At 33.5% G+C, this 27276-nt stretch overlaps 1 protein-coding gene across 1 annotated transcript in view; it reads left to right on the top strand.

The window, feature by feature from the left end:
* Positions 1-27276, top strand: part of Dhc98D (Dynein heavy chain at 89D) — a 392049-nt gene that overhangs the window by 4886 nt on the left and 359887 nt on the right. The window contains exons 2-7 of the mRNA XM_075354119.1: positions 6-272; positions 2357-2430; positions 9835-10065; positions 17690-17774; positions 17913-18141; positions 26640-26826. Of these exons, the coding sequence (XP_075210234.1) occupies positions 6-272; positions 2357-2430; positions 9835-10065; positions 17690-17774; positions 17913-18141; positions 26640-26826 (1073 nt within the window). The remainder of the gene's footprint in view (positions 1-5; positions 273-2356; positions 2431-9834; positions 10066-17689; positions 17775-17912; positions 18142-26639; positions 26827-27276) is intronic.

A 27276-nucleotide genomic window follows, 5' to 3' on the forward strand; every position in this document is an offset into this window, starting at 1 on the left:
TGCAGTTAAAAGTGAAATTCCTGTTCCTGAACCAAAGTTAACAGAAGATGAGGGGGAAGAAGAATTAGATACAAAAACTAAAAAGGAATATTTTACTGAAGAAGATGCTGATGAGAACACTAAGGAGGAAGGAGTGGAAAATATAGCTGGTGATTCAACTACTACCCAGGAAACAGAAGCTGCTGCTTCTCCTTCTCCTCCAGCTGCAGAAGTAAAAAAGAAAGGGAAAAAAGAAAAAAAGACCAAGAAAGGAAGAAAAAGTCCTAGCACTGGTAAGAATCCATGGTAATTAACATTAATCATAAGATTATTTTTTCTTATTATTTGGTATTTTAGAAATTTTTATACTTCTCTCCTGAAATCATGAGATTAGGTGCTTTGGATTGAAGTATTAAGAGCATTTAGAAGACGACAGCTGTTTCATAGTTTTTAGGTATTTCTGTAATTGTTAGTTCTTCTATCTTAAGAATAATATTTTCACAGAAAATAAAATAAAATAAAGCATTAAGTGTATGCTTCATCAGAATCAGGTTTTTTAAAACAAAATATTAATGCAATATATTTGTGTTTACTGCCTTAGTCGTTGATATATTTATTTTCCCAGCTAAAGCTCTAATTGTGCTGCAGCATAGCTATAAAGGGAAAGTACAGCAGTCTGTCAAAATTTTGGATGTTAAGTTTTTGCATATGTCAATGTTTCAAGACGTTGTTGAAAATATTTAAAAAAACACAAAAAAAGGGTGGATGTGTGGGGGTGTGCATTTATGTAGGTGGGTGAGTGGATGGATAGACCCCTATTTTAATATCTCTGATTGGCTGACTATAAATTCTTTGAAAATGAGTCAAAAGTTTTCTTCTATGGGGCATTGGTGACATTTAATTTTGGACAAATAAAAAAGTGGGAGAGTACTTTTGCTATTTTTAATTTTTTGTGAAGATGTTATATTTAATTAAGCTTTAATATGATGAAAGTAATTAAATTATTTAAAACTCTACAGTTTTAAGTCAATCAGATTTAGGAGTGGGAGTATTCAGCAACTTAAACAGTTTTTGTAATTTCATGTTGTGGCAATTATTAAAAATACTATATGAGGTAGATGTTGAGCAAGGGGATAAAATGGGACATAAAATTCTTTATTAAGAATTATGATTTTTTTTCTCAATTATACTCTAAATACTGCATAATTTTTAACCTAAAAACTTCATTGTTGAATGGGGTCAAATAAGACTCAAATTTTTTTACTGAACATTTTGACTTTTCCACAATTGTACTCTAAATAGTACTTAATTAAGTCATTAACATTTAAAAATGCTATGGCATGTTTGAAATGAAAATCTGTCATGGGCAAAGCTGGTAAAATTTTGAAACCTTTTATATTTCATTTTATTGTTTTAAAGTATATGTTAAATATATTTTTATAAAAATAACATTTTGATGAAACAGGGACTGCATTAAGTATTTAAAATGTGTACTTAAAAGGGTTAAAAAGTAAGAATACTTTATTTTATAAATCCTCATAAATCTTTTTGGTATAATCGTTTTAGCTCTGATCTGATTTTTAATTTTAGATCCAGCAATTGTCTATTGAATTATAACATTTAACTAACAATAGTAGAAAAAAAAACTAGTAATATAAAAACAGTAATGTAAAGACAAGCGTTTGAAAGAGGTAAATGATGTTGCTTTTGAAGAAAGTATTACATAAAGTCTCTTACAAGAAGTAAAAACAAATTTTAATAGTCAGGTTGAAGTATAATAGTAAACCTATTCAACAGATGGTAGATAATGTAATGTAACAAGAAAAAGTAAAAGTTACATATATAACATTTTTTGTAATGAAAAGTTGAAAGCAGATGGAACTACAACTGTTTGGTTTATTTTGTCTCCATTCTAGTAGTTTTAAAGTAAATATTTGAGTGAATCTTTAATTGAAAGTGTGGTTTGATAACTGATAAAGTTAAATGTTTTCATCTATTTGTTTTTGAGTGGTAGATAAAACTTCATTAGTTTTATATGTACATAATTGCTGATTTGGACAATTTTAATTTTTATTGGACAAGATTTTAGTTGAGAAAGATAAAACATTTCAAACAAAGCACTTCTTTAGCAGACCATGCTATTGTTAGTAGAATGAGTATATTTCATTCATGACCAATTTGTGAATTAGGTTGTTTTACTCTATAACTACAGTTGTTTTATCAGTTTTTGATAGTGGGTTAATTTTTTATATACTATTTGCTAATTGTGAAATTGGTAACAGTTAACTTAAGATATCACATATCTTAGAATTGATGATAAAAAAAATTTCAAACAATTTAATGTCATGTTTATATTTGTTTTCATTTTTGATTTTAGTGATTGAAGATGTTCCTACAGTTGAAGTTGAAGTAGAAACACCACCTCCTAAACCACAATATGTTTACATTAGAGTAAGTTCTGTTTGATGGTAACTTTAATAGTTGTAATGTAATCAATTTTGTTTACTTTAAAACACTCTAAATAAATTTTTTCTTTACTGTGAAGTTATTCTTTGTTGTTTGTGTTTGAAGTCTATGATTTAAAATTTGATAAGAGTAGTTGGGTCATTGTTGAGTTATGCTCAATTAAAAGTCGAATAAATTTGAGTGGGACAGGTTAGAAGTATGCTTTGTTATGATTTGTGTAGTTTATTTTTTTATCTGGAGTTATCAATATTGTTTGGCATCAGATAGCATTACCTACTTTGAGGGATTAGAACCAAAAGCAATTGTTGACTGTGGAAATTTATAAAATTTCAAACAAGTATGACAGATTTCACAGATTTAAAAAAATGGTTAATTTCAACCACATTGTCACCTAAATATCAAAGATTTTGTGATTTCAAACTATATAATGCTACCTAAATACACCAAACAATATTATTAACAACAGCAGATAAAGAAATGTCAACATTCCAACTTGCAGTGCCATAATGAACCACACTTCTAACATGCCCTGCTCAAATTTTTCGACCTTAAATTGATCTTACCACAAGAATAACTCAACCAATATTAAAAAAATTTTCAAATGCACGATTTTAGGTACATCACTACAGCATATATAAATTTCAATGAATTGTTGTAGTTTTGGAGAATTTTGAGCCATAGAATTTTGAAATTTTATGGATATTAAATAGAGTGTAACTCAAGAATGACTTGGTAAAGTATTTTTATTTGACTTCATCAAATAATCTGCATAACTTCAGATACAGTACTATAGCATAACTAAATTTCAATGAAATTGATCTTGTAGTTTTGGAATTTTTTTTAGATTTAGAGCCACAAAATTTTATACATTAGGTCTATATAGATAAGGAAATCCTGTTTTAAGTGAATGGTATTTTCACACTCCTCATACCTCAGAATGTAAAGAAAATTCATTTCACCCCTCCCCATCATGAGACCATCATGAGACTGAAAGTAGTACTGTAATTTTATTTGAAAAGTCTGTAATAAATTCAAAAATAAGTAACATTTGTTTGCACTAAGTACAAAGATTTGATTTGCTACTATATAAATGTTATTTGTTTAGTATGTTATTAAATGTATGGAATTTATCATTTTCATATCAAGCTGAGGTTACATCATCATAGCTGAATTAAGTGAAACATCATATAAAGAAATTTGACATAGTTGAATAGAAACAGATGGATAACACTTAATTGCTATTATATTTTTAATACACTAACTTTTTAAAAATAAAATATCAGCTGATCTACTGAAATGTGTTATTTTACAGTATTACAAAACTTGTGTAATTGAATTTTATGTTTGAATTATATTATTGAATATAATTGGAAGGTGAAGTGCAAAAAACATTTCTATGCCATATTTTCCCTCAACCTTTTGTTCAGCTTTTGCAATTTTGGTTACTGATATCTCAAAAACAGTAGTAGTTACTGAAATCATGCACCCAGATCTAAATAGTAAAATTTTCTATGAAAAAAATGTGAAATGTGACCTGACCACCTTGTTGATTACATATTAAAATTAAAGATGGCAGACAGAAATTTCAAACTTTTCTAATGTAGTTTTTAAAACTACAGTTTTTTTTCTTATTATTTTTACCAAATATCGTAATTATATACATAAATATACGCAAATTCAGAGCCTCTCCTCAAAGCTCTGCATGGCCTTCTCCAACATTTCATTCGACACAGCTTCAGTTTCGTTGACAAATTGAAATTTTTAGGTCTTAGGTTGAGTGTGGCTTGTTCATGTACACTCGATTTCAGGTAGCTCTACAAAAGAAGTGGCAAATTGTTAGATCGGGAGAGGATGGGGTTTAAGAAACATTGCTGAATCGTGAAATGATATGTCCAGGAAACATTTGTTGAACCACTTCAATCGATGCTCTCCCCATGTGAGGTATGGCACCACCCTGTTGGAACCACATTTCTCTTATGTTACCTGATGCCTTTCCAGTTCTGGATGCAGAAAGTTGTTTAACAGGTCAATGCAGCCCGCTGATGTTACTCAAGTGGAGTATGGTGTGTTGAGCTGGAACTGCATCTCGACGTTCGACATTAAAATTTAGACGGAAAAGACATTGAACCGAGACCACAGAATCATTGTATCTAAAAAACTGCAAGACAGCAAACACAATGTTCTATGCTGCAACGCAACTGAAACTGCCTAGTCTGAGCTGTCCGGCAATGGCTGCCGAAGGCAACTCTGCAATGGTAGGGAGACAGATTGTTTCTGTGCAATCTGGAAATTTTGAGGACTCGCAGGAGGTAATGACAGTGGAGAAAAATTCTGATGATTGCTTGTAGCTATGTAGCCCTGGTTTTGAGGACTCGGTGGTGGTAGGGAGACAGAATATATGGGTTTGATCTGGCAATATTAAGGACTTGTAGATGGTATGTTTATGGGAGAAGAATTTCGCTGTGTGCTTGACCTGCGACCAAACTGACCTCGCCCAGATGGACTCGGTTGTTGAAAGAAGTATGAGGATAGTATCATTCTGTCAGAGTTTTGTTTTGAACGTCCTTAAAAATTTGTAAAATCTTGGTTTGTACTATTAATTTATTCTCCTTCGGGACTGCTTTTAACAATGGTACGAGAGAGAGACAGCACAAAATGTTTTTCCTTCTCATTGTCATCACATTCATTTTTATTTCTCCTCAAAACCTCAACAGATTTATTTTCGTCTGCTCTTTTTTTATTAATTACTGATTATCTCTAAATCAGTTTTACCAACGAACAAATTTGCCTAAAATACTGGGCGCGACAGACGGCAAACATATTAGAATGATTCAGCTGGCATACACAGGTTCACAGTGTTTTAATTACAAAACTTATTTTTCCATAGTTCTTATCATGTGGGTAGATGCAGATTACAAATTTGTATATGTAGAGGTAGGTGCGAATGGAACAGAAAGCAACTCCAGTATATTTCTGAATTCAAACATGGGTAAAAGGTTGCTTTAAAACCGATTAAATATACTTAACAATTGTATTTTGCCTAATGATGAAACTGGAAGAAAGATGCCATTTTGTCTGGTAGCAGATGAGGCATTTCGCTAGTCGAGGTAGATCTTACAACCATATGCAAGAAAACATTGACTGCAGCGAAAAAGATTTACAACTATCGGTACAAGAGGGCACGCCGTATGGATGAGTGTACTTTCTGTAAACTTAGCAATAAGTGGTGAGTTTTGCGCAGGTCTCTTAATGTCAGTCTAGATTTTACTGATATAATAGTAAAGTCATGTTGCATTTTACATGATTTTGCAAAGATGGCATTCGATTTGTTGATACTGCTTATGGAATGTCTATTACAAAGTATTTCAACAAACCCGACTGATAGAACTTCATCAGCAGGAAACATACGCAATTACTTTGCATCTTACTTTCTTCTTCTTTTTCCTGTTTAGCCTCTGGTAACTACCATTCAGATAATACTTCAGAGGATGAATGAGGATGATATGTATAAATGTAAATGAAGTGTATTCTTGTACAAGTTCTCAGTCTGACCATTCCTTAGATGTGTGGTTAATTGAAACCCAAACACCTAAGAACACCGGTATCCACGATCTAGAATTCAAATCCATGTAAAAATAACTAGCTTTACTATGTTGGACTTGAACGCTGGAACTCTCGACTTCCAAATCAGCTGATTTAAGAAGACGCGTCACCACTAGCCAACCCGGTGGGTTTTGCATCTTACTTTACTTCGCCACAACGGCTGTACCATGGCAATATGAATCTAAATTGTAATATGATAAGTTACCTATTAGAGTGTACATCAGGCTAATAATAAATAATATAATAATAAGTAATAATAAATAACTATAATAATAATAAATAGTTCTAATTTTAAAATTAAAATGTAAAACTTATCAGCTTCTGTTTTTTGTTGTGACAAGTTATCCCAAGCATTTGAAAATATTATTCGACTGATTTATTCCCATCCTTCAATTTTTATAATTTATCCAAATAATCTTTCAGTTTTTTGTCGAAAAGTGCTGGTCCTTTTTTCACTTCTTCCATAAGAACATCATTATCGATATTGTCTTTGTGCACAGTTACGTCGTGTGAAGAAATTGACGCCATATCTGCATGTCACCATGTCGATAGTTGGAAAGCAAGCGGTGAGCGGGAATGCGGGAGATGCATGGAGTGACAAATTTGTCATCTGTGCATGCGCAGCTATCAAAACCTAGCGGCGACGTGGCAATTTTATCACGGGCTGTTCGCCAGTTGGCGGACAAAAGTGTCACCCGACTGTCACGTCATAACATGCACGCATCTCCTTACATATTTACAGACTAGACACTAGTGACGAAACAATCACGGTGACAAAAATCACCCGTCTGCTCTGCTCTCAGAAACGTGTGTTTCCTCTGCTCCACCTGTATATGTATCACAAAGTTTTCCTGGAACTTTCATAACCTGTGTAAATACTGAAAAAGTTCATATAAACAATGTCCTAAATTGCTTCGTTTGTAACTTAACGGCTAGTGAAAAATTTTGCTTAATTTCAACTACCTTGGTGAAATGAGGTGATATTGAAATTTTTAGGATGTTAATTAAGGAGCAGAATTAGTGATTGCTTATAGTTTTTGACCTGAAAAATCAAGTAAAATAGGTTCCAGAACCCTATCTGCAGTAGTTTTTGAGAAATCAGGGGTCAAAACAAATAAACTGGGGTAAAAACCCTATTTTTTATGTATGACATAGAATAACTTTGTACATGGGTAATGAACAAATAAAACTTTTACACAAAACTTGTTGAGAATGTAATTCTGGACAAACTGGTGTAAGATAAGTTGAATAAAACAAAGAAAAGATAGAATGATTGAAATTTTATTTAGAAACTACACTGCTACATTTTTGGAACAGTACTTATGTGTAAACAAAAACCAAATTCTTTTTTGGTGATGTAAAAAAAATTTACTGTTAAAAATTTCAGCTAAAAAATTTAAAAAAATAAAAATTACTTACATAATAATATTTTTATTAATGACAGAAATATAATAAATTATTTAAAAAAATATTTCATAGTTGACAATAAAATAACGGCTGATCAACAATGTGTAATACTGTATTACTGTTCAGATCATTCTCTAAGGTGGTACATTAAGTATATTTCGTACTGGAAACTGTGCTGTTGTAAGCAAAGGTTTTCTGTGAATTTTTGTTTAAACTTGATCAGTTTGCCATTGAAGTAATACAACACAACAGAGGAATATGCTGTTATGGTATTCATTTTAGGTGTGAATTATGGTAATGCTATAATAGCTGCTGCAGTAGAATATGAAATACGTTTTTTGGATTGCAAGATTCCAGATCCCAAAAGTTAGCATGAATTTTTGCAATCTTCGGGAAATAGGATCGGTACATATTATTGTACCAGCTACAAACAATCTGTCCCAACATGACTTGTTGTTGATGAAATTATTACTGATGCAGTCCAGGCATCAGTACACAGTGTCTTTCTAAGCAGATCAGAGTTTCACATTTAATGGTTTGGAGAATACTTAGGTAAAACAAGTTTTATCCATCATCATAAACAGCCAGTTGAACATCTATACCTAGAAGATGGTCCACTTTGCTTGGAGTTCTGCAACTGGTGGAATAAAAATCAACAACTCTAAATTGTGTTTTGTTTACTGACAAGGCAAATTTCACTTGAGATGACATCAACAACTTATACAATGAGCATACATGGGCAGAAGTAAATCCTCATGAAACGGTAGAAGACAATTTTCAACACTGATTTAGCATCATGTGTGATGTGGCCTTTTCACAATCAACTGTTTGGACCGTTCATATTACCTGGTCGCTTAAATGATGTCTACTTGCACTTTCTCTTCAAGAAGAATTGCCGCAGCTACTTGAAGACTTTCCTGTAGTGCTGTGACACAAAGTATACTGCCAGCATGATGGTGCGCTTCCCTACTTCTCTTTTGTAGCTTTCACTCACTTAAATCATTTCGCTGAGAAATGGATCCACATTCCTGGCAACCAAGATCGCCTGATCTAACATCCTTAGATTTCTATGTTTGGGGGTGGATGAAAAACATTGAATACAAAATAAAAATACATTCTCATGAGGAATTAATAGTCTGCATTATGGATGTGGCTGAGCAACTTAAGGACAGCCCTGAAGAACTAAAAAAGGAACAAAAGCAGGACAGGACAGAAGCATGCCAAGAAATGGGTTGAAAATGGCGAGCTCATTTTTAAATAATTATTGTAAGGTGGTAAGTATAATTCACTTTGGTCTAACTTACTGTTTATAAATAAAATCTTAATTTTTCTAACTTTTCTTTGCTTTATTCAACTTCTCTTGCATAATTTTTTTCATCTCTACAAGTTTTGTAAGTTTTGTGTTTTTATTACCCATTTAAAAGTTATTGTATGTTAGACAAATAACAGGAATTTTTTAGCCCAATTTATTGGTTTTCATCCAAGATTTTTCAAAGATTACTGTAAATATGGTTCTGAGACCCACTTTGCTCGATTTTTCAGGTCAAAAATGAAATAAAATCACTAATTCTGCCCCCTTAATTAATATCCTAAAAATTTCAGTATGGCCTCATTTCATCGGGTTGCTGAAATCCAGGTGAAAATGAAGCATTTTAGGATATATGTTTATATGAACCTTTTCCATTTTTTTCATGAGTAGAATATGTTATGAAAGTTCTGGGAAAACTTCATTAATACCCCTTCTCCCCTCTCAGCCGCTCTGTGCATGTATGTGTGTGTGTGTGTATGTGTATGTGTGCGCGTGCGCATGCGCATGCACGCATGTTGTAGGCAAATTGAACAACTCTTCAAGCTTTTCTGTTTTATAACTATTGAAAAGATTCAAATGTTTTTATTTTTTAATTAAGAATAAAAATTGCCTACTAATCTGCCATTTGTATTTTATTGGAATTTTTATATACAGGCAACAAAACCATTTGTACTGTAACAGATGAATTAATGTTTTACTAACGAATTAGTAATGAATTAATGCTAGTTAACTAATTTAATTTTTAATGCATAAATCTTCAACATATAAATTTTTCATTTTATTTGATAATAAATCTGTAGTGCTTGGAAATACATTAATGATTTTTGCTTGTGGGTGTTTTGGTTTCTCTGAGAAGATATGGTTAGTTACACTGCTATTTACAACAAACTACTGTTACTACCTTGTTTATAGTGATTAGTACTGCAAAGTTTTTATACATTTTTTGAGTGGGCAGTATATTAGAGAATGTATTTAAAAATTGATGAGTTATTGATATCTGGTACCTCTATGTAGTTTTTTAGTATTGATTTTTTTCTTAATTTTAATATTTTTGTTTTTTATGTCTACAGAAAATAGTACAAAAAATTGAGAAGAGACCACAGTTGCATGGTCATTTTGGTGTATTTTCAGCTGAGGCTCTTGATCCACAACAAAAGTATTTTTATTTTCTCAGAACATCTCTAGATGGAATCAGCTGTTTTGATCTCTGGGAGGAAGCTGTTAAAGAAATGCCAGCTTTTTTTATGCTAGGAAATTTTTCTGGAAATATGATCAATACACTGTTCTTTCTTCTCAATATGGTATTAATCTCATTTCATTTGCAATGAAGGTTAACATGTTCACTGCTATGCAGTTTATATACAGTGTATATCCTACTTCAACACTTAATTTAAAAAAAAAATATTTTTCAGGATTACCCTATGTTACAGAAGCACAGATATATTATTTCTTTACATTTATTTTGACAGAGAAAATGATGCTCATGCCTCATGCCTTGCACGATTATCATGCAGCTCATAAAATTATACATTCAAATTTATTGCAATGTATTGGTTGCTGGTTTTTGGAAGAGGATGATGGGCCTAGCTTTACCTTAAGACGATTCACTCTGTTTAGCTTATTGTGCAGCTGCCAAACAGGAAACAGAATCCTTGAGTTGGTTTATAGGCAGTTATCCCTTTTACACAAGGATGTGCTGGTTGTCCTGGCATAGAAACTAGTAGAGTAAGAACTATACCCATGTAATTGATGATGGGGAAGAAGAGATTAAGGATAAGAGAAAGGGTAGATGGTGGGAAAGAAATCAACCTGCCCATAAGGATAAATCAATCAGTTTAGTTAGCTGTCATGTCCAAACTATATAGTAACCATGCTACTTCTTACACATTAATAGCAATGTGCTGTCCTCACACATACAAAATTGAATTGGAAATTCTTTTTTTTTTTATCTTTTTTTTCAGATATTCTCCATCCCCTTTAAAATAGACTATTGGAGCATATACATCAATCTCAGTGCCTCTTACAACCCTCAAAAGCATGTGTGAAATCCCCTTTCGTAGAGGCTGTCCAGCACTGCCTGTGAACTTTTATGGTGTTTTGTATGGTATCAAAGTGGCAACCTTTAAAACGTCAACAAAGCAAAGTCATAGTGGGGCTAGATGCAGAGAGTATGGATGGTGTGATGACCATGATGTTGTTCTTAGTAAAAACTCTTGTTATGTGGAGATTGTCATAATGTGACAACTAATTTTGATTATCTCTCATTTTTAGTCTTTTTGTCACGTGTCCTTCAAGCACCTCAAAACATATCACATTAAGAAACACCAGCAAGAACAAATTCCCTGTAAACAGTGCCTTTGACATTGAAGAATACTATAAGCATATATATATATATATATATATTTGTTCTTTTCTGACCTGCCATTATTTCATTGAGCCTAGTGATTGTCGGTTTTCCATTTGCAATGACTGTTGTTTTGTCTCTGGGTTGTAGCTGTAAATCTAACTTTCATCCCAGGTTATGATCCTAGAAATAGAAGTAGGATCAATGTGAGCCATTTCATGAAGCTCATAGTGCATATAAACATGCTTCTACTTCTGATAAAAGTGATAAGAATCCAGGAACAAACTTTGCAATAATGAGACATATTTAAATTTTTAGTAAAATTTCCTATTACTAATTCCGACCATGTCAAAGATTCATAGGTTGTTTGATGATGGTCCTGTAATTGAGAACCTGAATTTCTCTACATTTTCGAGGTTGTCTGGAATATTCATTGTTGTCAAATGGAATCTATGATCTATGATCGCCTTGAAGTGAGTTTGACATTAAAAAGTTTGTGTTTGATCTGAATTAATCTTTCTTAAAAGACTGGAGAAGCATTCTGAAAGTCTCTGTAACTGATTTAATAAGTATCAACCAACCATTTTATAAGGCTCATTATTCAAATTTATCAGCCATTATAGACAATAGGATTATAAAACTGTATTGCTACAGGGAACATGTGCATACAATACAACACCACTTAGCAAACTGATCCTCAAGCTGCTCTTGAGGATAATGAAACTACAGTGTCTTGTACAATTGTTGCAGTTCAAGAGTCATTGCAAATACACCCCAGGAAAATTCAGATATTACCCTGTTGAGTACATTTTGATACTATCAAATAGTTGTTTGTAAATGTATTATTAAAATTGAATTTTTCATGGGAGTTATATTTGGAAAAATATTTGAAAATTAAATAATATATTTGTTAGACTGAATTTAAACTGTTATTGTACGAGGGATATCTCTAAAGTAAAGACCACTGGGAAATTTCTCTCCTTAAGGTTGGTGAACCTGTATCATTGATGGCTACGCTAGTAATGTACACGCTGCATTGTTCTGAAAGTAGTTGTGTTGTAATATCTTTGATTACGTGTGAATTATTACGTTATAAAATGAATAGGAAAATCAATGTTGCCGCAGGCTGTGAAATACAGTTAAATACGATTTTTAAACCATCAAAATGTTAAGCCAGCTGAAATGCATAGGCAGTTGGTTGCTATGTACGACATAAAGTAATAAATGAAAGAAACGTTTGAAAATGGTGTCATCCTCAATCACAACCGGACCAACAAAGGTCAAGCAAGCCACAGCCATTTGGATGCAATCTGATGGCCAGTCTTTTGGGATCAGTTTGGCATATTGCTGATTGATTTCTTGCCATGTGGAATGACTATAAATGCAAAAGTCTACTGCGAAACTCTACATAAGTTATCGCACGCCATTCAAAATCGGCGATGTTGGCTGCTGACCGAGCGTTGTCCTGCTGCATGATAATGCATGTCCAGATGTTGCAAGTCCGACACGTGTAAGACCGAGAACATGTGGATGGAAAATTTACGATCACCCACCATACATTCTTCTGATTACCATTCCTTTGGGAAATTGAAAGAATCTATGAGTGATATGCAATTTGTGGATGACGATGAACTTAAAAATGCTGTTTAATCAGTAGCTAAATGGACTGGCGGCAGAACAATACGACGAGGGTATATTGAAGCTGGTGTATCGCTACGATAAATGTCTTTAAATAGAAATAGTATAAGGTATGTAGTTTAAGAGAAATAAAAAATATTTATAAAGTTTTCAGAACAAATTTTTTTATTATCAAACTGTCTTTACGTTAGAGATAATCTCTCGTAATTACTGCAGTTAAATAAACAAACGTAAATATGTATTTTTTATGTTTTTTTATCAAAGAAACAGATAAATTTTTTTTAGTCATATTGGTGATAAAGTTTGGCTAAATATAGCAACAATATGCAAAGACTAACACATTTATTTGACATAAGAAATGAGAAAACATTTTTATTGAAAGAAAAATAAGAAAAGGTAGGCTTAAAAAAAGATAAGTATACAAAATTAACAAAGTTAAAATCTGTAGTTACTAATATACCAGAGTATCCCATTATTTCTAATACCAATATAATTTTAAAAGCCTACATAAAGTTATAGATTCCAAGTTGCACAGTTTGCACATGATTATTCATTATTAGAGATTTTGACAATGTAAAAACAAGAAAAAATTTCTATCATGTAAACAGATAGATATAATATTAAATAAATTATTAAATTTTCACTCCTAAATAATTTTTTAATTGAAGTGAAAGACTATCTCATGGAAAAAATATAATCTCTGTTCATAAAAAAGACCTGTAAATATAACTACAGGAGAACTATATTGAAATTAAAATTGTAACTTCCTGTATATGATTCTGTAACTTATAATTGTACGTAAATTATATTTTAATATATAATTACTAGCCAGTGAGGGCTTGCTTTGTAGCTCACCCTTTCTCTCTAGTCAGGACCCAGTGTGTTTATTTAACTTGTGCTTGTGAGAATAATAATGATAAATACAAATTAAAGTCATATTATAATAAAATTAAATCAGTGTATTGTAATTTCATCAGAGCAAAAGTTAGTCAATTTACTAGACCTGAAACTCTGAGTGATCTGAAGAATGTGGGTTTCAAAATGATTGGTCTCAATCTTAAAAATAGTAGTTAATAGCTGGTTACCCAACCTCTGTACAGGTAAAGATTTTTTTATCACTGTTCTTAGTGTTACCTTACAAACACCCCTAGGAGGTGACCATACTTTTTTTCATATTTAAAAAAAAATGTTTTATTCAAGCAACTGGAGGTAGGTGCAGCTAATCACAGCAGTGGCTGTATTGGTTGAGTCGCTGCACCGTATACTGTTGCATCCCTATCAGAAATTCCAAAAATACTAAGATATTTATCTTTGCTAGATCAAATCACGTGAATATCTTGTTTAGTGTAGTCAGAAATGGGGAAAATTTACAATAATTTTTCAAAATTTCTTTTACCTTTCTTCACCCCTTTCAAGGTCGAATTTTAAATAATCTAGAAATTGGTTTTTAGATAGTCATATGAAGATTACCTACACCAAAAAAAGTTGATATCTTCATTTGTTACAGAGAAATCCAAAAAATAATTCAATGTTACTCCATTTTAACACATTAAACTTGGAATTCCAAAAAGTCTTTTCTTTGTGTGAACTTACACCTTAAGAAAAGCAGTTTTATTGGTTCAGATAATAACATGTAGTATATTTGTCTATTGCTTGTGCTACTGATTTATTGTTATAAAATTGTTTATTGGATTTAATTGTCTACTTATTTCTCATTTGTGAAATGGGAAATTCCTGAGACTGTAAATTTCTGAATGTAACAAGCAGGAGAATTCTCATAGCTTGCTGACCTTGGCATAGCAATGAACATGTGAATTTTTTTTTTGTGCTTGCATTTGCGCATGAATTTACATGTGTATTTTTTTGGGTGTGTATGTTCAAGTTTAGTAATGTTTGTGTGTAAAGGTTCAATAATGGCTAAGATTTTTTGTTAAAATTTATTTGTAAATTATAATTATGCAGTATTAATGATATTGAGTTAATTATTTTTTCATTGTCAGAGTGAACTATTATTATCGTGTATGCCAATCTCTGTGTTGGAGTGGTAGCATCTTGGCCTTTCATCTAAGTCCCAGGTTCAAATGCCAGTCAGGCATGGGATTTTTCATATTCTACAGAATTCCTTTTTCATATTCCCACGTACAAGCTTCTTTGGTGAATTAATATATCAGTTAAAAAATTACCTCAGTAAATTTTCTTTCTCTGAAGTGTGGGTAAAGGTAAAACAATACTATAAAAGTAAAAGGGGCAGTGTGTAAATACCTTTGAACTCAGATATGAGTATGTTGCTATATTAATTATAATAACAGTGAATTTGAAGGTATATAGTATGAGTAATTTATTGCTACAATTTATGCAATCATTTTTCAATATATCATATAATTTTATAATAAATCTGCAATTCAATAAGGATTTTTTTTCTTTTTGAGTTTGGAAGACCTGATATGTTTGTGATATGCATTTGTGCACATATGAGTGTGTTATAAAAAAATTTTATATTGGTTTTTATGTTATTCCAAAGGAATATTTATGATTGAAAGTAAAGTAAAGTAAAGGATATGTTTGTTGATTGTTATTGTTGGTTGATTAAATTTTGAAATACTTCAATTTAAAATAAAATGAATTTAAACATTAAATAGATACTAAGAAAAATGGTATACAATATAAGTTTGTGGTTTTTAATATGCCATAATCATCAGTTTCAGGTTTTAGTATGCAACATCATCATGTAAATGAAATATTGGGTCTTAGTTTACACACATAAAATAAGTTTTTTTCATAGTTCAGCATTATAAAATATTGTTTAAACTTTTATTAAAATAACAAAAACTCCCAATTTGCCTTCTAAATTATTGCAAATATGTTTGTGTAAGATTTTTTGAGGCTAGAATTCAGTCCATCATGAGTTTTGTTACAGAGGATACTTATTTTAAGTGATACTTATTTTATAGTGACTTTTTTAATACTTTTATTATATTTTTAGAAATGTATTTAATATCTGTTTACACATTTAATGTGTAGTTTTGTCAGTTTATTGTATTTGTTTTTTTTTCAAGTAAGATAAATACTTGACTAATGCTACATATAAAGTTTGCATCTTTTGATTATAACATCTTTGCATTTCAGTGAGAATATATTCTGGTACAGTGTGTGATGCATCATTAGTATGAATGAATATCATCATATGCTTTTACACTGTGTTATTCTCATTTTTTCTACCGTTAGAGTAGTAAGGTCTATAGCAAATTTTCCCTTAATCTCTGATTTTGCTTTATAACTGGCTTTTCAAGATTGATTTTAGGTTTATAAAAATGCCAAAGAAGCCTGTTAGAAGAGTATAGTGATTTGAGTAACAACTTTTTTCTACAAAAACTCCAAAAACTCCAAAAACTGTGCATATATGAATAGTTTGTGTAGTACAACATTAAATATTTTTGACTCATGTCCTCTAGCCACTTTTTTCTCATTGACAACCACCATCTAAAGATTACCATCTCAATGATTACCATCTAAAGAAAATTTTTTGTTGACAGTTTAACTTATGGTATGGGTTTCTGATAAATGACACCCTTCTAGTTAAAAAGACAATCTACACTACCTTATGTTAATTGTCCTTATGATAGAATAATTTTATCCTTCTTTTTGATTGTTTGATGATTTTTCTATGCAGTGCGGTGATGGTACATATGCTTGCAACTCATAACCATATACTCATTTCTCATTACTTGTTAAATTTTTCATGAAATAAATTTATTGTTATTATTTTACCATGTAAAAGTACTGACTGACATTTTTTATTTATTTTATAATTTTTCTTTTCAGTTTGCAGTTATGTTAAAACTGTTGTCTTGATGTTTTTTATGTGTTCAGTATTTTAGGTCAATTTAAGTGAAATGATGTTTTAAAGTTTCCATTTTTCCTGAAATTCATTTACATTATCAACAATTTCTCCTATCAATGGGATGGATTTCTTTAATGTTGACAGTTGGTTACACTTGGTTAACGTAATTATATCATCAGTTAATGTTATTGACAACTATTCATCAATATTAATTGATTTTTCATTGTGCTTAATGTTATTCTGCCTAAACTATAACAATTAAATCATTCCATTACACTATATGTTGATCATAAATTCCTGTCCATAACTTTGTTGTAATACTGGAGTCTCATAAGTAGCTTTTGCGATTTAAAAAAAAAATTGATACTTTTTCAATACCCTTGCATTTTTTTTATCAAGAAAATCATCTCTAATGCTAGATACAAATGTCATTCAAGCTTCTACAAAATGCAAAATAAGAATGATAGCATCATGTGGGTAATGTGAGAGAATTGTTACAGTATCTTCTTACTTATCATGGCATGGTAGATGGCACCCCACCATTACATTGAGGTGTTTTTTTTCAATTTTTTTTCAAAATGTCATGTCATACTTTTACTGAGATCCGTCATACTACTGTAGGTATTTTAATTTAACTGGTGTTTTATTAATTGATATATTTGAGAGTTAATAATAATAATCATCCATTAAAAAAAAAAAAAAAAAATTGGTATAAATTATTAATGTAAATTAAATTGTATAATCTGTGATCTCATACAGTAATATAATATATATATCTTTTTCAAAAGCCTTCAACTTTTCTTTATAAAATAAAGTGTTAATTTTATTATTTTTTTTAAAGGTAACACTGCATATAGTATCTGTTGATTAGTGGATATTGAAGTCTGTTTTTCAAAAACATTTTTAAGATCATGACACATACTTTTAAATTTTTTAGGGTTTACTACCTGTACCAGTGTGATAATCCAAATTACTATTGACTTAAGAAGAAAAGTTAATTTATAATTTCTTAGGTTATAAATGATAATAATTTTTGTTGTAATTTAAATAAAATATAATAAGTCTATATATTTATTTCTTATTGCTTGTATTTTTGTTATAGCTTTATGAACCATTAATTTGTTGTAACTTTCAAGAGCCAAATGCATATATTTTTGATGATGCAGTACAATTGAATATGGGTGATGGTGAGGAAATGCATGCACCACCTAAACAAGTTGCATTCAATAGACCTTCAGATTATAGAAGAATGGCGCTTAATATTTTGAAACAAGAAGAAAGAGAAAATGCTGATTTAAAAACAGTCAGTAAATTTTATAATCCAGATATGCCAGTAGTTAATTTAGAAGAAGCTTTATCAAGAATGTTTGAGTCTGATGATCAACATAGGAGAACCACTATATTTAGTGGTTTTGGTCATTTCAGTACAGCCAATGTTCATGGATTGCAATCAGGTTCTGGAACCACATTTTCTACTAATGTACAGTTTGAAGACGAGCCTACCAAAGAATTTCTTCGAAATTATATCAGAAGATTGATAAATCAAGTTGTATGGTAAGATCCATTTAAATTTACATGAATCTGTGGAAAAATTATAAATGTGAGATAATTTTATTTTCATTTTAAAGTTAGCATTTGCATTTAGTATACACTGATTTATATTACACCCAGATAATTGCTCCCTTTCACATGTTTTACAATCACAAGATTTCCAGCAGTGTTTCCACAAAAACTAGTGTAAAATAATAATTATAATGTTTATCATGTGTGCTACTAGTGAAACAAGAGGCTACAATAGGCTCTGACAAAGAGATATAATTTTATAGTTGATAAAGTAACCAGACATTATACAGCTTCATTAAATTGTTTTACAGTTTGTGTTTTATTAATGTAAATTTTGGTTGACAACTCTCTTCCATTCACTAACAGTCTATATAACAACATTAAAATCAGTAAAACTAGTATACATTAAAATTAAAATTTAAAATTAGTATAACATTGTACAATACTCAAAATTTATGCTGATAGGATATATGTTTGGGTAAATAATTAAACATCAGCTGTGATGATGTTCAAACTGGTGAGTGAACTTAGTACCATAGAATGGGTTTTGTTGTAGATTCATATAGTAAGCCGTAACATTTTTTAATGTTATTTAATAAATTAATACACAACTGTTTTTAGCAACATATTTTCTCATCTGTTAAAATACCTGCATTTTGGAGTATGTATATTTTTATTCTTTAGTTGGATAGTGCTCTTTGATAGAGGTTTCATTATAGATATAATATTTACATAAGATGTTTAAATAATACAAACACAATATCCACATTATTATATTGATTAAATCAGTATTCATGAGATTTTATTGTGCTGTATAAGTGAAGGTTGTATTTGTTTTGTCTGCATTAAAATGTCTATTTGAGGTCTATTAATTCAGTAGTTTAGTACAATCACTTTTAATTCAGATTTTAGTAATTAAATTGTTGACTTGTTAACAGTGATTGATGCATCGTAAATTTAATCTACCCAGAAACATCCATGGTGTCTTCTGCAATATTAATGAAATTTTAAACCGGATGTTTCTATTTTTGCGTAGTGGTAGGTTAATAGAAAAAATTTAATATTGTTACGTATATTTTTTATGCTGGAAGAGTTTTTTAATAAGTTTGTTTATTTTTATTTTACTTTTAATTTTTTTGATTCTGTGTTTTTGATTTGTTATCCGAGTAGGGAGCCTTTTACACTGCCTAACGAAATTTATTAAATTTTATACAGTTTTTTAAAATTATTTTTGCTTATGTGTTTTAAAGACTCTGTCTGTGATATTAGTTGTAAGTTTAATGATATTAGTTTTCAGTTTTATTTCACTTTTTTAATTTTTGTTTTTAACTTAGTTTTAATTTTTTATTACATAATTTGTATTAGTTTTAAGTTTTATTTAATTTTATTTTAGTTTTTAACCTAGTTTTAAGTTTTATATTAGAGCTTTTATGTTTTTTAGTTTTCTTTTTTGTTATCTGAGAATGGGCCCTTTCACCCATCTCCGACTTTGTTAAATTCTATTTACTTTTGGTTTTATTACAAAAAAAAGTTTAAACTGTAAATTAAATGGTAAATAATTTGCAAAAAAAAATTATTCCAATGTTCCAAGTCCGAAAGATCTATTTTGTCAGACAGATGTTTATGCGTGGTACATAATTATGTATAACCCACTGGGTTAGTCTAGTGGTTAACTTGTCATCGCAAATAGTATAGGTATTTAGTTACTTTTATACGGATTTGAATACTAGACCGTGGATACTGGTGTTCTTTGGTGGTTGGGTTTCAATTAACCATACTTCTCAATAGTGGTGGACTTGAGACTGAACAAGACTTTTTCTTTTCCCTTTCCTCTGCTGAAGCAGAGCGATATTTATGTAGGAGGAGGTGGAATCTTGCATAAGATATCCAGATACCTGTGTTGCTGGATGTGTCAGATTCCTCCCAACTAAATCACCCTCCTCGACCATGCTCCCTAGAATTGCCTTTGGGCATAACATCAGGGAGCACAAGCACCCACACATGACAGAACAAACTCAAAATAACACAAACTCACCCAGAGTGCACTGAACACCAGCTGCACAACTCCACCCCACCCCGGAAGTATCGCATACCTGCGCCATGTTATCGCACACAGTACCGTGTTGCATAACGTGCAGCACAACCTGCATAACGTGCAGCACAACCTGCATGGACACAACCGGAGGCCTGAAATCAGGGGATGATGTTGATCATCCCCTCAGTCAGGGTTGGTCAGGGAGCAACACTTCGACCACACATATCGTCATTAATGACGTTTTCTGGCATAATCAGCCCAATCTCGGAGACCAGCTTCTCTTCAACTTGGCTCCCTCTTATTTTACTGACTCCACCTCCTCTTCACAATAGAAACACTCATGCGTTGTCCTCTTTCCCCTGCCAAACAGGTAAGAGTTGAAACATCTGTGACCGGTGAAGAACTGGGTGAGGAAGTAGTAAAGTTCTCCCATCCCCCCTATTCACCCAGCCCCCCGCATCCGGTATCAGCCGCTCCTATCCAGGTCCCGGTACCTGCCCAGATCCAGGAGTAGAATTCTGTCCAGAATGAATGTCGCCTCATACGACACCGTTCGATACGCGGAGGTGATGCGGATGGCCAGTCTCCTCTTCACCTTCTCTAGCATGCCCTTCCATTTGGCTACTTGAAGCCCCTTCACCCAAACCGGTACAGCATACAATGCCATGGAATCAGTCACAGAAGCGAGCAGCCTTCTTTTGGACTAGTGTGTGGTCCACCGACGTTCATCATGAGCCCGCTCAGCGCCAGAACCAGCCTCTCTGCCTTCTCACCATCTCCAAGACGTGTACCCGGAAAGTCAGCCTCTTGTCGAGCCAAGCCTTCACGTACTTAATAGTGGAAGTTTTATGAGCCGCGAGCACCAGGCTCTTACTCTCTATCCAACCTACTATCGCCTGAATTGCAGCGTTCGCCCTGATCTCCAGCTCTCCTACCGTCCTCATGCGGTACCTCTCGAATCTCCTCGTTCTCAGGCCCGGTAGGCCTCCACACGGGATACCTGACCAGCCTGGTGACTGTCTGACATCACCCGGAAGAAGATGAACCTGTGATCACTCACAGATACATCCTCCAAATCCTCCCACTAGTCAAAAAACTTCAGGAGGCCCTCAGAAACGAACGTCAAGTCAAGGACACTCCCATACTCCCCTCTGACGAAAGTGGAGGTGTGACTCCGATTAGCACACACAAGACCATAAGTCCATAACCTCCAACAGCTTCCTTACTCTGGCATCCGACGCATGTCATCCCCACGCAACATTCTTGGAGTTAAAATTCCCAGTCACAATGACCCTTTTGGTGGCCCCAGTAATGGATCTCGTCAGATCTTCCAAGAAGGACTAGAAACGATCTGCCGGCGCGTTGGAAGATATATAGCAGCTGTAGACTGCATACTCAGCCAGCTCTACGAAAGCGAATCTCCCGCTTTGACCGCTTCCGCAGACCGTGACCCGCGACACGCCACCACAACACACATTCAGGTCGGTGACCCACTCGTCTTGGATCTTCGTAGAATTAGGTTCACTAATGAGCACCACATCCTTGTCACCGGCCACCTTGAGCAGCATGTTATGCGCTGGTAAGCTCCTGTTAACATTGAGCTGTTCCCATATGAGAAGTTCTCTTATGGCACTGCGCCTGCCACTCGTCCTATAGCCACGCTTGTTACACGGGAGACACTTGCTCTCGGAGCTATAATCTTTGGCTAGGTGCCCTTCAGAGCCACAATTAAAGCATAGCGTCCTTCAATGGGGGCCGCCGTGTGGCCCATCACCAGCACTTAATAGCATCGGTCCTTTTCACTCCTGGGACTACTCTGTAAGATGCCCATCAAATCTTAATTCTGCCTTTAAGACAGAGTGTATCTTCATTTTGGCTGGCATCACCAAGACGGCCAATTTGATGCTGCCGTAAGCAGGCCGGACATCCATACTCTGACAGTGTTTCTCCTCCAGACTCGCCTCTTCCATAAGAGACGATTTGATCTCCCCGACAGAAGTGAGTTGGAACAATATTCTTGATACAAACTTTCATCATCTTTTCATGACCCCTACAGAAGATTTGGACGCTCTCCGTTCCTGCCTGGATTCTCTTCTGGAGTTTTTCGGCTCCTTGTCTGGCATCCCGCACCTAGATCATCACCTCGCCTCCCTGGCCGTGCCTGATGGATTGGATCTCTGGCCTTTGTCACCTACGCCGTCTTTGACTTGCTTAAGCAAATCGGCATAGGATCTGCCCTGTGCCTTGATGATGACCGTCTTTGAAGGAACTGAGGGGACCCTCTTCACTGATTTGTTCAAGGGACACATCTAGAGGGAACCTCGATCCTGGTCTGCCTGCTTCTCCCCATGTACTCTCGTCATTTTCCTCAGAAGAGCACCAGCTTTATCTGCCACAGCACCAGATAACAACTTATTCTTCGTAAGCTCAAAGACCCTGCCGAGACAATACTTATGGTGTCCCATCACATCTTCTTCACCAAGCAATGAGTATGACAGCAATGTATAGAGCCTGTTCTTGTTCCTTCACATCCTCACCAATAAGCACTTTGGCTGTGTGACTACAAGATAATAATTGTTCCAACTTCAATTTCTTATTCTCTGCCATGCACCTCAGATTAGGCATTCACTTGTAAATCTCTGAGGGGCTTCTTTCAGAGGCCAGGTCTAACAGTACAGCCACGTCTACCTCCTTTTTGGCAAAACAGGATTCCTGCTTGTCCTTGACAAATTTAAAAACCTCCCTTGGCTACTACTTTGTAATGAGGCTGACTATCTCCCTATTCTCCATCCTTTTTTCGATTTGGAGGAGAATATTCTCTGGGTCTGGGTCCACCTATGATCTGGGTGGCTGACTCCCAGGTTGAACTCCTCACTGCCTATTTGACAGAACATCTTTATAAGCAGCAATCTGCTCAACCAAGCTAGCCATATCCATATGCAACTGTTTAATTTCTCGCTTGGTGTTCTTATCTATGGCTTTTTGGAACACCTCACTAATCTCCACAAGATTTCAATAAGGGAAATTTGTTCATTGTCCATTTCTCACTTGTCTTCACCGGGAAACCGGTTTGTTTGCGGTCATCCTTCTTGGTCTCTTCTTTACCTCCTTTAACCATCCATCTCGACTGGTGCAACTTCAACTACCATAACTTTCTCGTTGTCCACCATCACTGGAATCGGTTCCCCACTGTTTAACATCTGAACAGGAGAATGTTCCAGGATGTTGGAGGCTCTAAAAGGGTTCTCGGGGTCCATGGTGCTGTGTGGTAAGGGTTAGTGTGAAATTGTGTTTTTCTAGAACTCAAATTTTTTTTTGTGTGCAGCATCTCTCAAACTCTATAAAACTTATGGAAGTTTTATAGAGTTTGAGAGATGCTGCACACAAAAAAAATTTGTTTTGTTGTTTTCAGAAACAAAGAGTTATCCATATAACTCTTTGTTTCTGACAACATGGAATGAATTCATAATGGACCAAGTCTTTCTCTCCAAAAAGAACTACTACTGTTAACAAGACTCATGCAGACACACTTTGTTTGAGTCAATCCTATCCACATCCATTGTAATGATTGCATCTTTGTTTCACATTGTAGCCATAAAATAAAGTTTCATCACTTGCTGTAATATTTTCAAAAAGTTTTGTATCACAATCAAGTAGGTCTCGTAGATATTGGTATGATTCTCTTTCTGATTATTGGTCAGCAAATGCAGCACACATTTTTTGAAGATGCAATGCATATTAAGTTTTTCTGTTAAAGTTGTATGGCATGATTCTTTGCTGTGCACCTGTCTTCTTCAGCAGGCTCTTGGACAGTTCGGTGGCAATCTTCTTGAACCATAGCATGAACTAAATCAGTGTTATCATTGTTTGTGGATATGGAAGATATCTAGATCTGAAATCTTCATTACTTGATGTTCTTTTCTTTTAAAACAATTAATGATTTTCAGCATTGTAATCTACTTATACAATCTTAAAATGCTTGCTGAAGAATTTAAAGGCCTATGGAAAGTTTACCAAAGGTCTGAAGCATAATTTAACGCAACACCATTTTTCTTCAAGTTCATTCTACTTCACTTTGTTAAAAAACCCAACAAGAGGTTGGTAAATGTGTCTACTCAGACTTTGATAGCTTGAAAACTAAAAATAGTAGTGTGACCTTGTAGCATTGTCAAACAGTGTTTGTTCCCTAAACTTTCACTAGCCAGTGCCACTTGTTGGAGGAGCATGCTCTGTGCACAGTTGGCACAATAATAGAAAAAGGTTTTTTTTTAATACATCTCATATTAAATTTTGTATATTAACACTTAGAAGACAGTTAAGAAGCAGTTAAATATGGAATTTTGCCACTTGAATGAGGAAGAGCAGTGAATGTGGTGGGGCGGTGCAGGTAGTTAGTTGGATATTTGTGAAAGTTAGCAACCTGCCAGTCATAGCCATAGGTTCAATTCCCTTGACAGAAACAGAATGTCTGAGCAGGAGGTACCATTGTCCATTGCCCAACAATTATTAACTGATTTCTCACCAAAGAATGTGTCAAATCTTTGACTCAAGTCCAGACACAGTTTGGAGATGCTACTCTATCAGAAACTCAAGCTTTTTGGGGAAAAACAAGATATTTTTGGGCCACTTCAAGATTTTTTTCCCAAAAAAATCTTGAATTGGCTTTGATGAGTGGAGAACAAAAGTCACAAACGTTGTCTATGGACCAGTGTCAATGACGACATCATTCAGGCTGTCCATGACCTTGTGGAAGGTTACTGCCACATAACCATCACTGAAATTGCATCAGAGGTAAGCATAAGTGTTGGAAGTGTGCATTGTTGTCAGACACATGTGGATTAAGCAAAGTATCAACAAGGTGGGTTCTACCTCTTCTCACTGAGACAGAGAAATGTCTCAAAAGACATCTATCAGCGACTTCTGAATCGCTTTGAGGAAGAAGGAGAGGCATTTTTTGGACTGTATTGTGTCCTGTACACCACTGCATTGGATCCACCACTGCATGCTGAAAAGCAAGAGAACAAGTATGGAGTGGTGGAAAAGCAAGGAGGGAGCACTGATCAAGACCAAGAAACAGTTGTCAGCTGAAAAAATTCTAGCAACTGTGTTTTGTGACTCAAAAGGTGTGCTGCCGATTGATTTCCTTCATAACTGATGGTAACTGCGCCATAGTGTTGTCAGTTGTTGGATGACGTTAGGGTTGCTTATTGCCAGAAAGATGCCTACAACCGTTTCACAACATTATCCTCCTCCATGACTGCATACAACAGCCCAGACTTATAATAACCTGGTTAAAATTCATTGGACACCTTTTGAACACCCACTGTACAATCCAGACTTGTCACAGTGTAATTTCCTAATGTTTGATTTACTGAAAGAAGCTTTAGGAGGGAAAAGATTTGAAGACAATACTGCAATAATTGTCTTATTATGTAATTGAGTATTATGTGCACAATTGGTTGTTGGAGCAGCCATCTTGTTTTTTTATGAGGGTATGTTGAGAGAAACTATGTAAAAATAAGGTAATTTATTTGTAATTTTATCTAATATCAATAAAGTTGTGTAAAATTGTGGTTTATATTTGAAAGACCCTTGTATGTAATAAAATTGCAAGTCTTTAGATATATTTCACTTTAGTTTGATAATTTGATTTATTGAATTAAACATGAAGGTATAGCATAGCCAGGACGTCATGAAGTAGTTTCTTTCTGATTCTCCTTTAACAGTTCCTTGTCAGCTGACTTTCAAGATTTTGTTAATGCAGTAATGACTAATAAGGCTTGTTGTGAAAGTATTGCCCCTGTTCTATCTAAAACAGCATATATTGCAGTCATAAATAACATTTATCCTGATTTTGTGGTTGTGATTAACATACAAAATTATTTGCTGTGGATGATATGAATAAATTAGTTTTTTCTCCATTTCATTTTAATGTGTAATAGGTTATAGTTTGGTTATTCCTATCTGTACCAATTTTATTTGTATTATGTATAATCTATTTTATTGCATCAGATTTTGTATTAGCTATAATATTTTGTAAGTAGTGCACATAATCATCTTGTACCTACCATCTCTTTTATTTCTGTTCCATACAGAGTAAATGATTTCTCATCTTGCTGACAATTTCTGACTTTTTTTATTTTCTTTAAATGAAATCTTTTGGTAGTTGTTTTTTATTTTGCATGCAAGTACTGACTAGGGTATTAAAAATTAAATCTAAGTCTGTAACGTTCCCTAGCCTTCTCTGTTGAAAACTGTGTTGCGGATAATTAATTGTGGTAGATATTCTCCACTGTGAATTCCTGTACTGTTATTCTATTCATATAAGTTTTGACTTATATAAAACATACCTAATACTTATTAAAACATATCTAATTAGAGGTTTGTAAATAATCACAGTGTTGTAAATAATTTTATGGGTAAATTAAATTCTCATTAAAAATTTTTTTTCCAGGACAAAAGAACATTTAATGACTGATGCAGTTATTAGTTTAGATATTCCAGAACTACCACAGTTAATGGATCCTGAAGCTTCTATTGATGAATTAGCTAAGGACAAAGAACTAGTTGGTGGATTGGAAAGAATAGTTGATCACTGGGAAAGACATATTATGCTAGTTGTTGAAAATTTAGTATCAAAAGTAAGTTATCTTTTATTTGTACAAGGGTTGCCCAGAAAGTAAGTTCCATTTGTTAATTTTTTGTTGCCTTGGAGAATGTGATTTTGTTAGTGCATAGTGTCTTCTTTTACTCATTTGTAATTCACATATATATGTTTTTGGTTACCTACATAATTCACAAAAATAAGTGGCTTCTGCCAAAGACGATATTCCATTGATCATCTAATATCACTGGGAACAACTATCCAAAATGCTTTTCTGTTCCGCCAGCAACGCATTGCTATTTTCTTTGACATCAGGAGGGCATACGACAGCCTGGTAATGTTTTTTTATTGCTGGGTAATGAACATGCAGATTCTGCTGCTAAAGATGCATGAAAACACCCTTGAAGAATGGAGAATTGTGGGTGCAATATGCTTGCCTTTATTTAGGGGTTTCCTAAATGACCATACATTTTGTGTTAGAGTTGGA

This window comes from Lycorma delicatula, chromosome 1 (genome assembly GCF_047948215.1).
Source record: "Lycorma delicatula isolate Av1 chromosome 1, ASM4794821v1, whole genome shotgun sequence".
NCBI classification, from domain to species: Eukaryota; Metazoa; Arthropoda; class Insecta; order Hemiptera; family Fulgoridae; genus Lycorma; species Lycorma delicatula.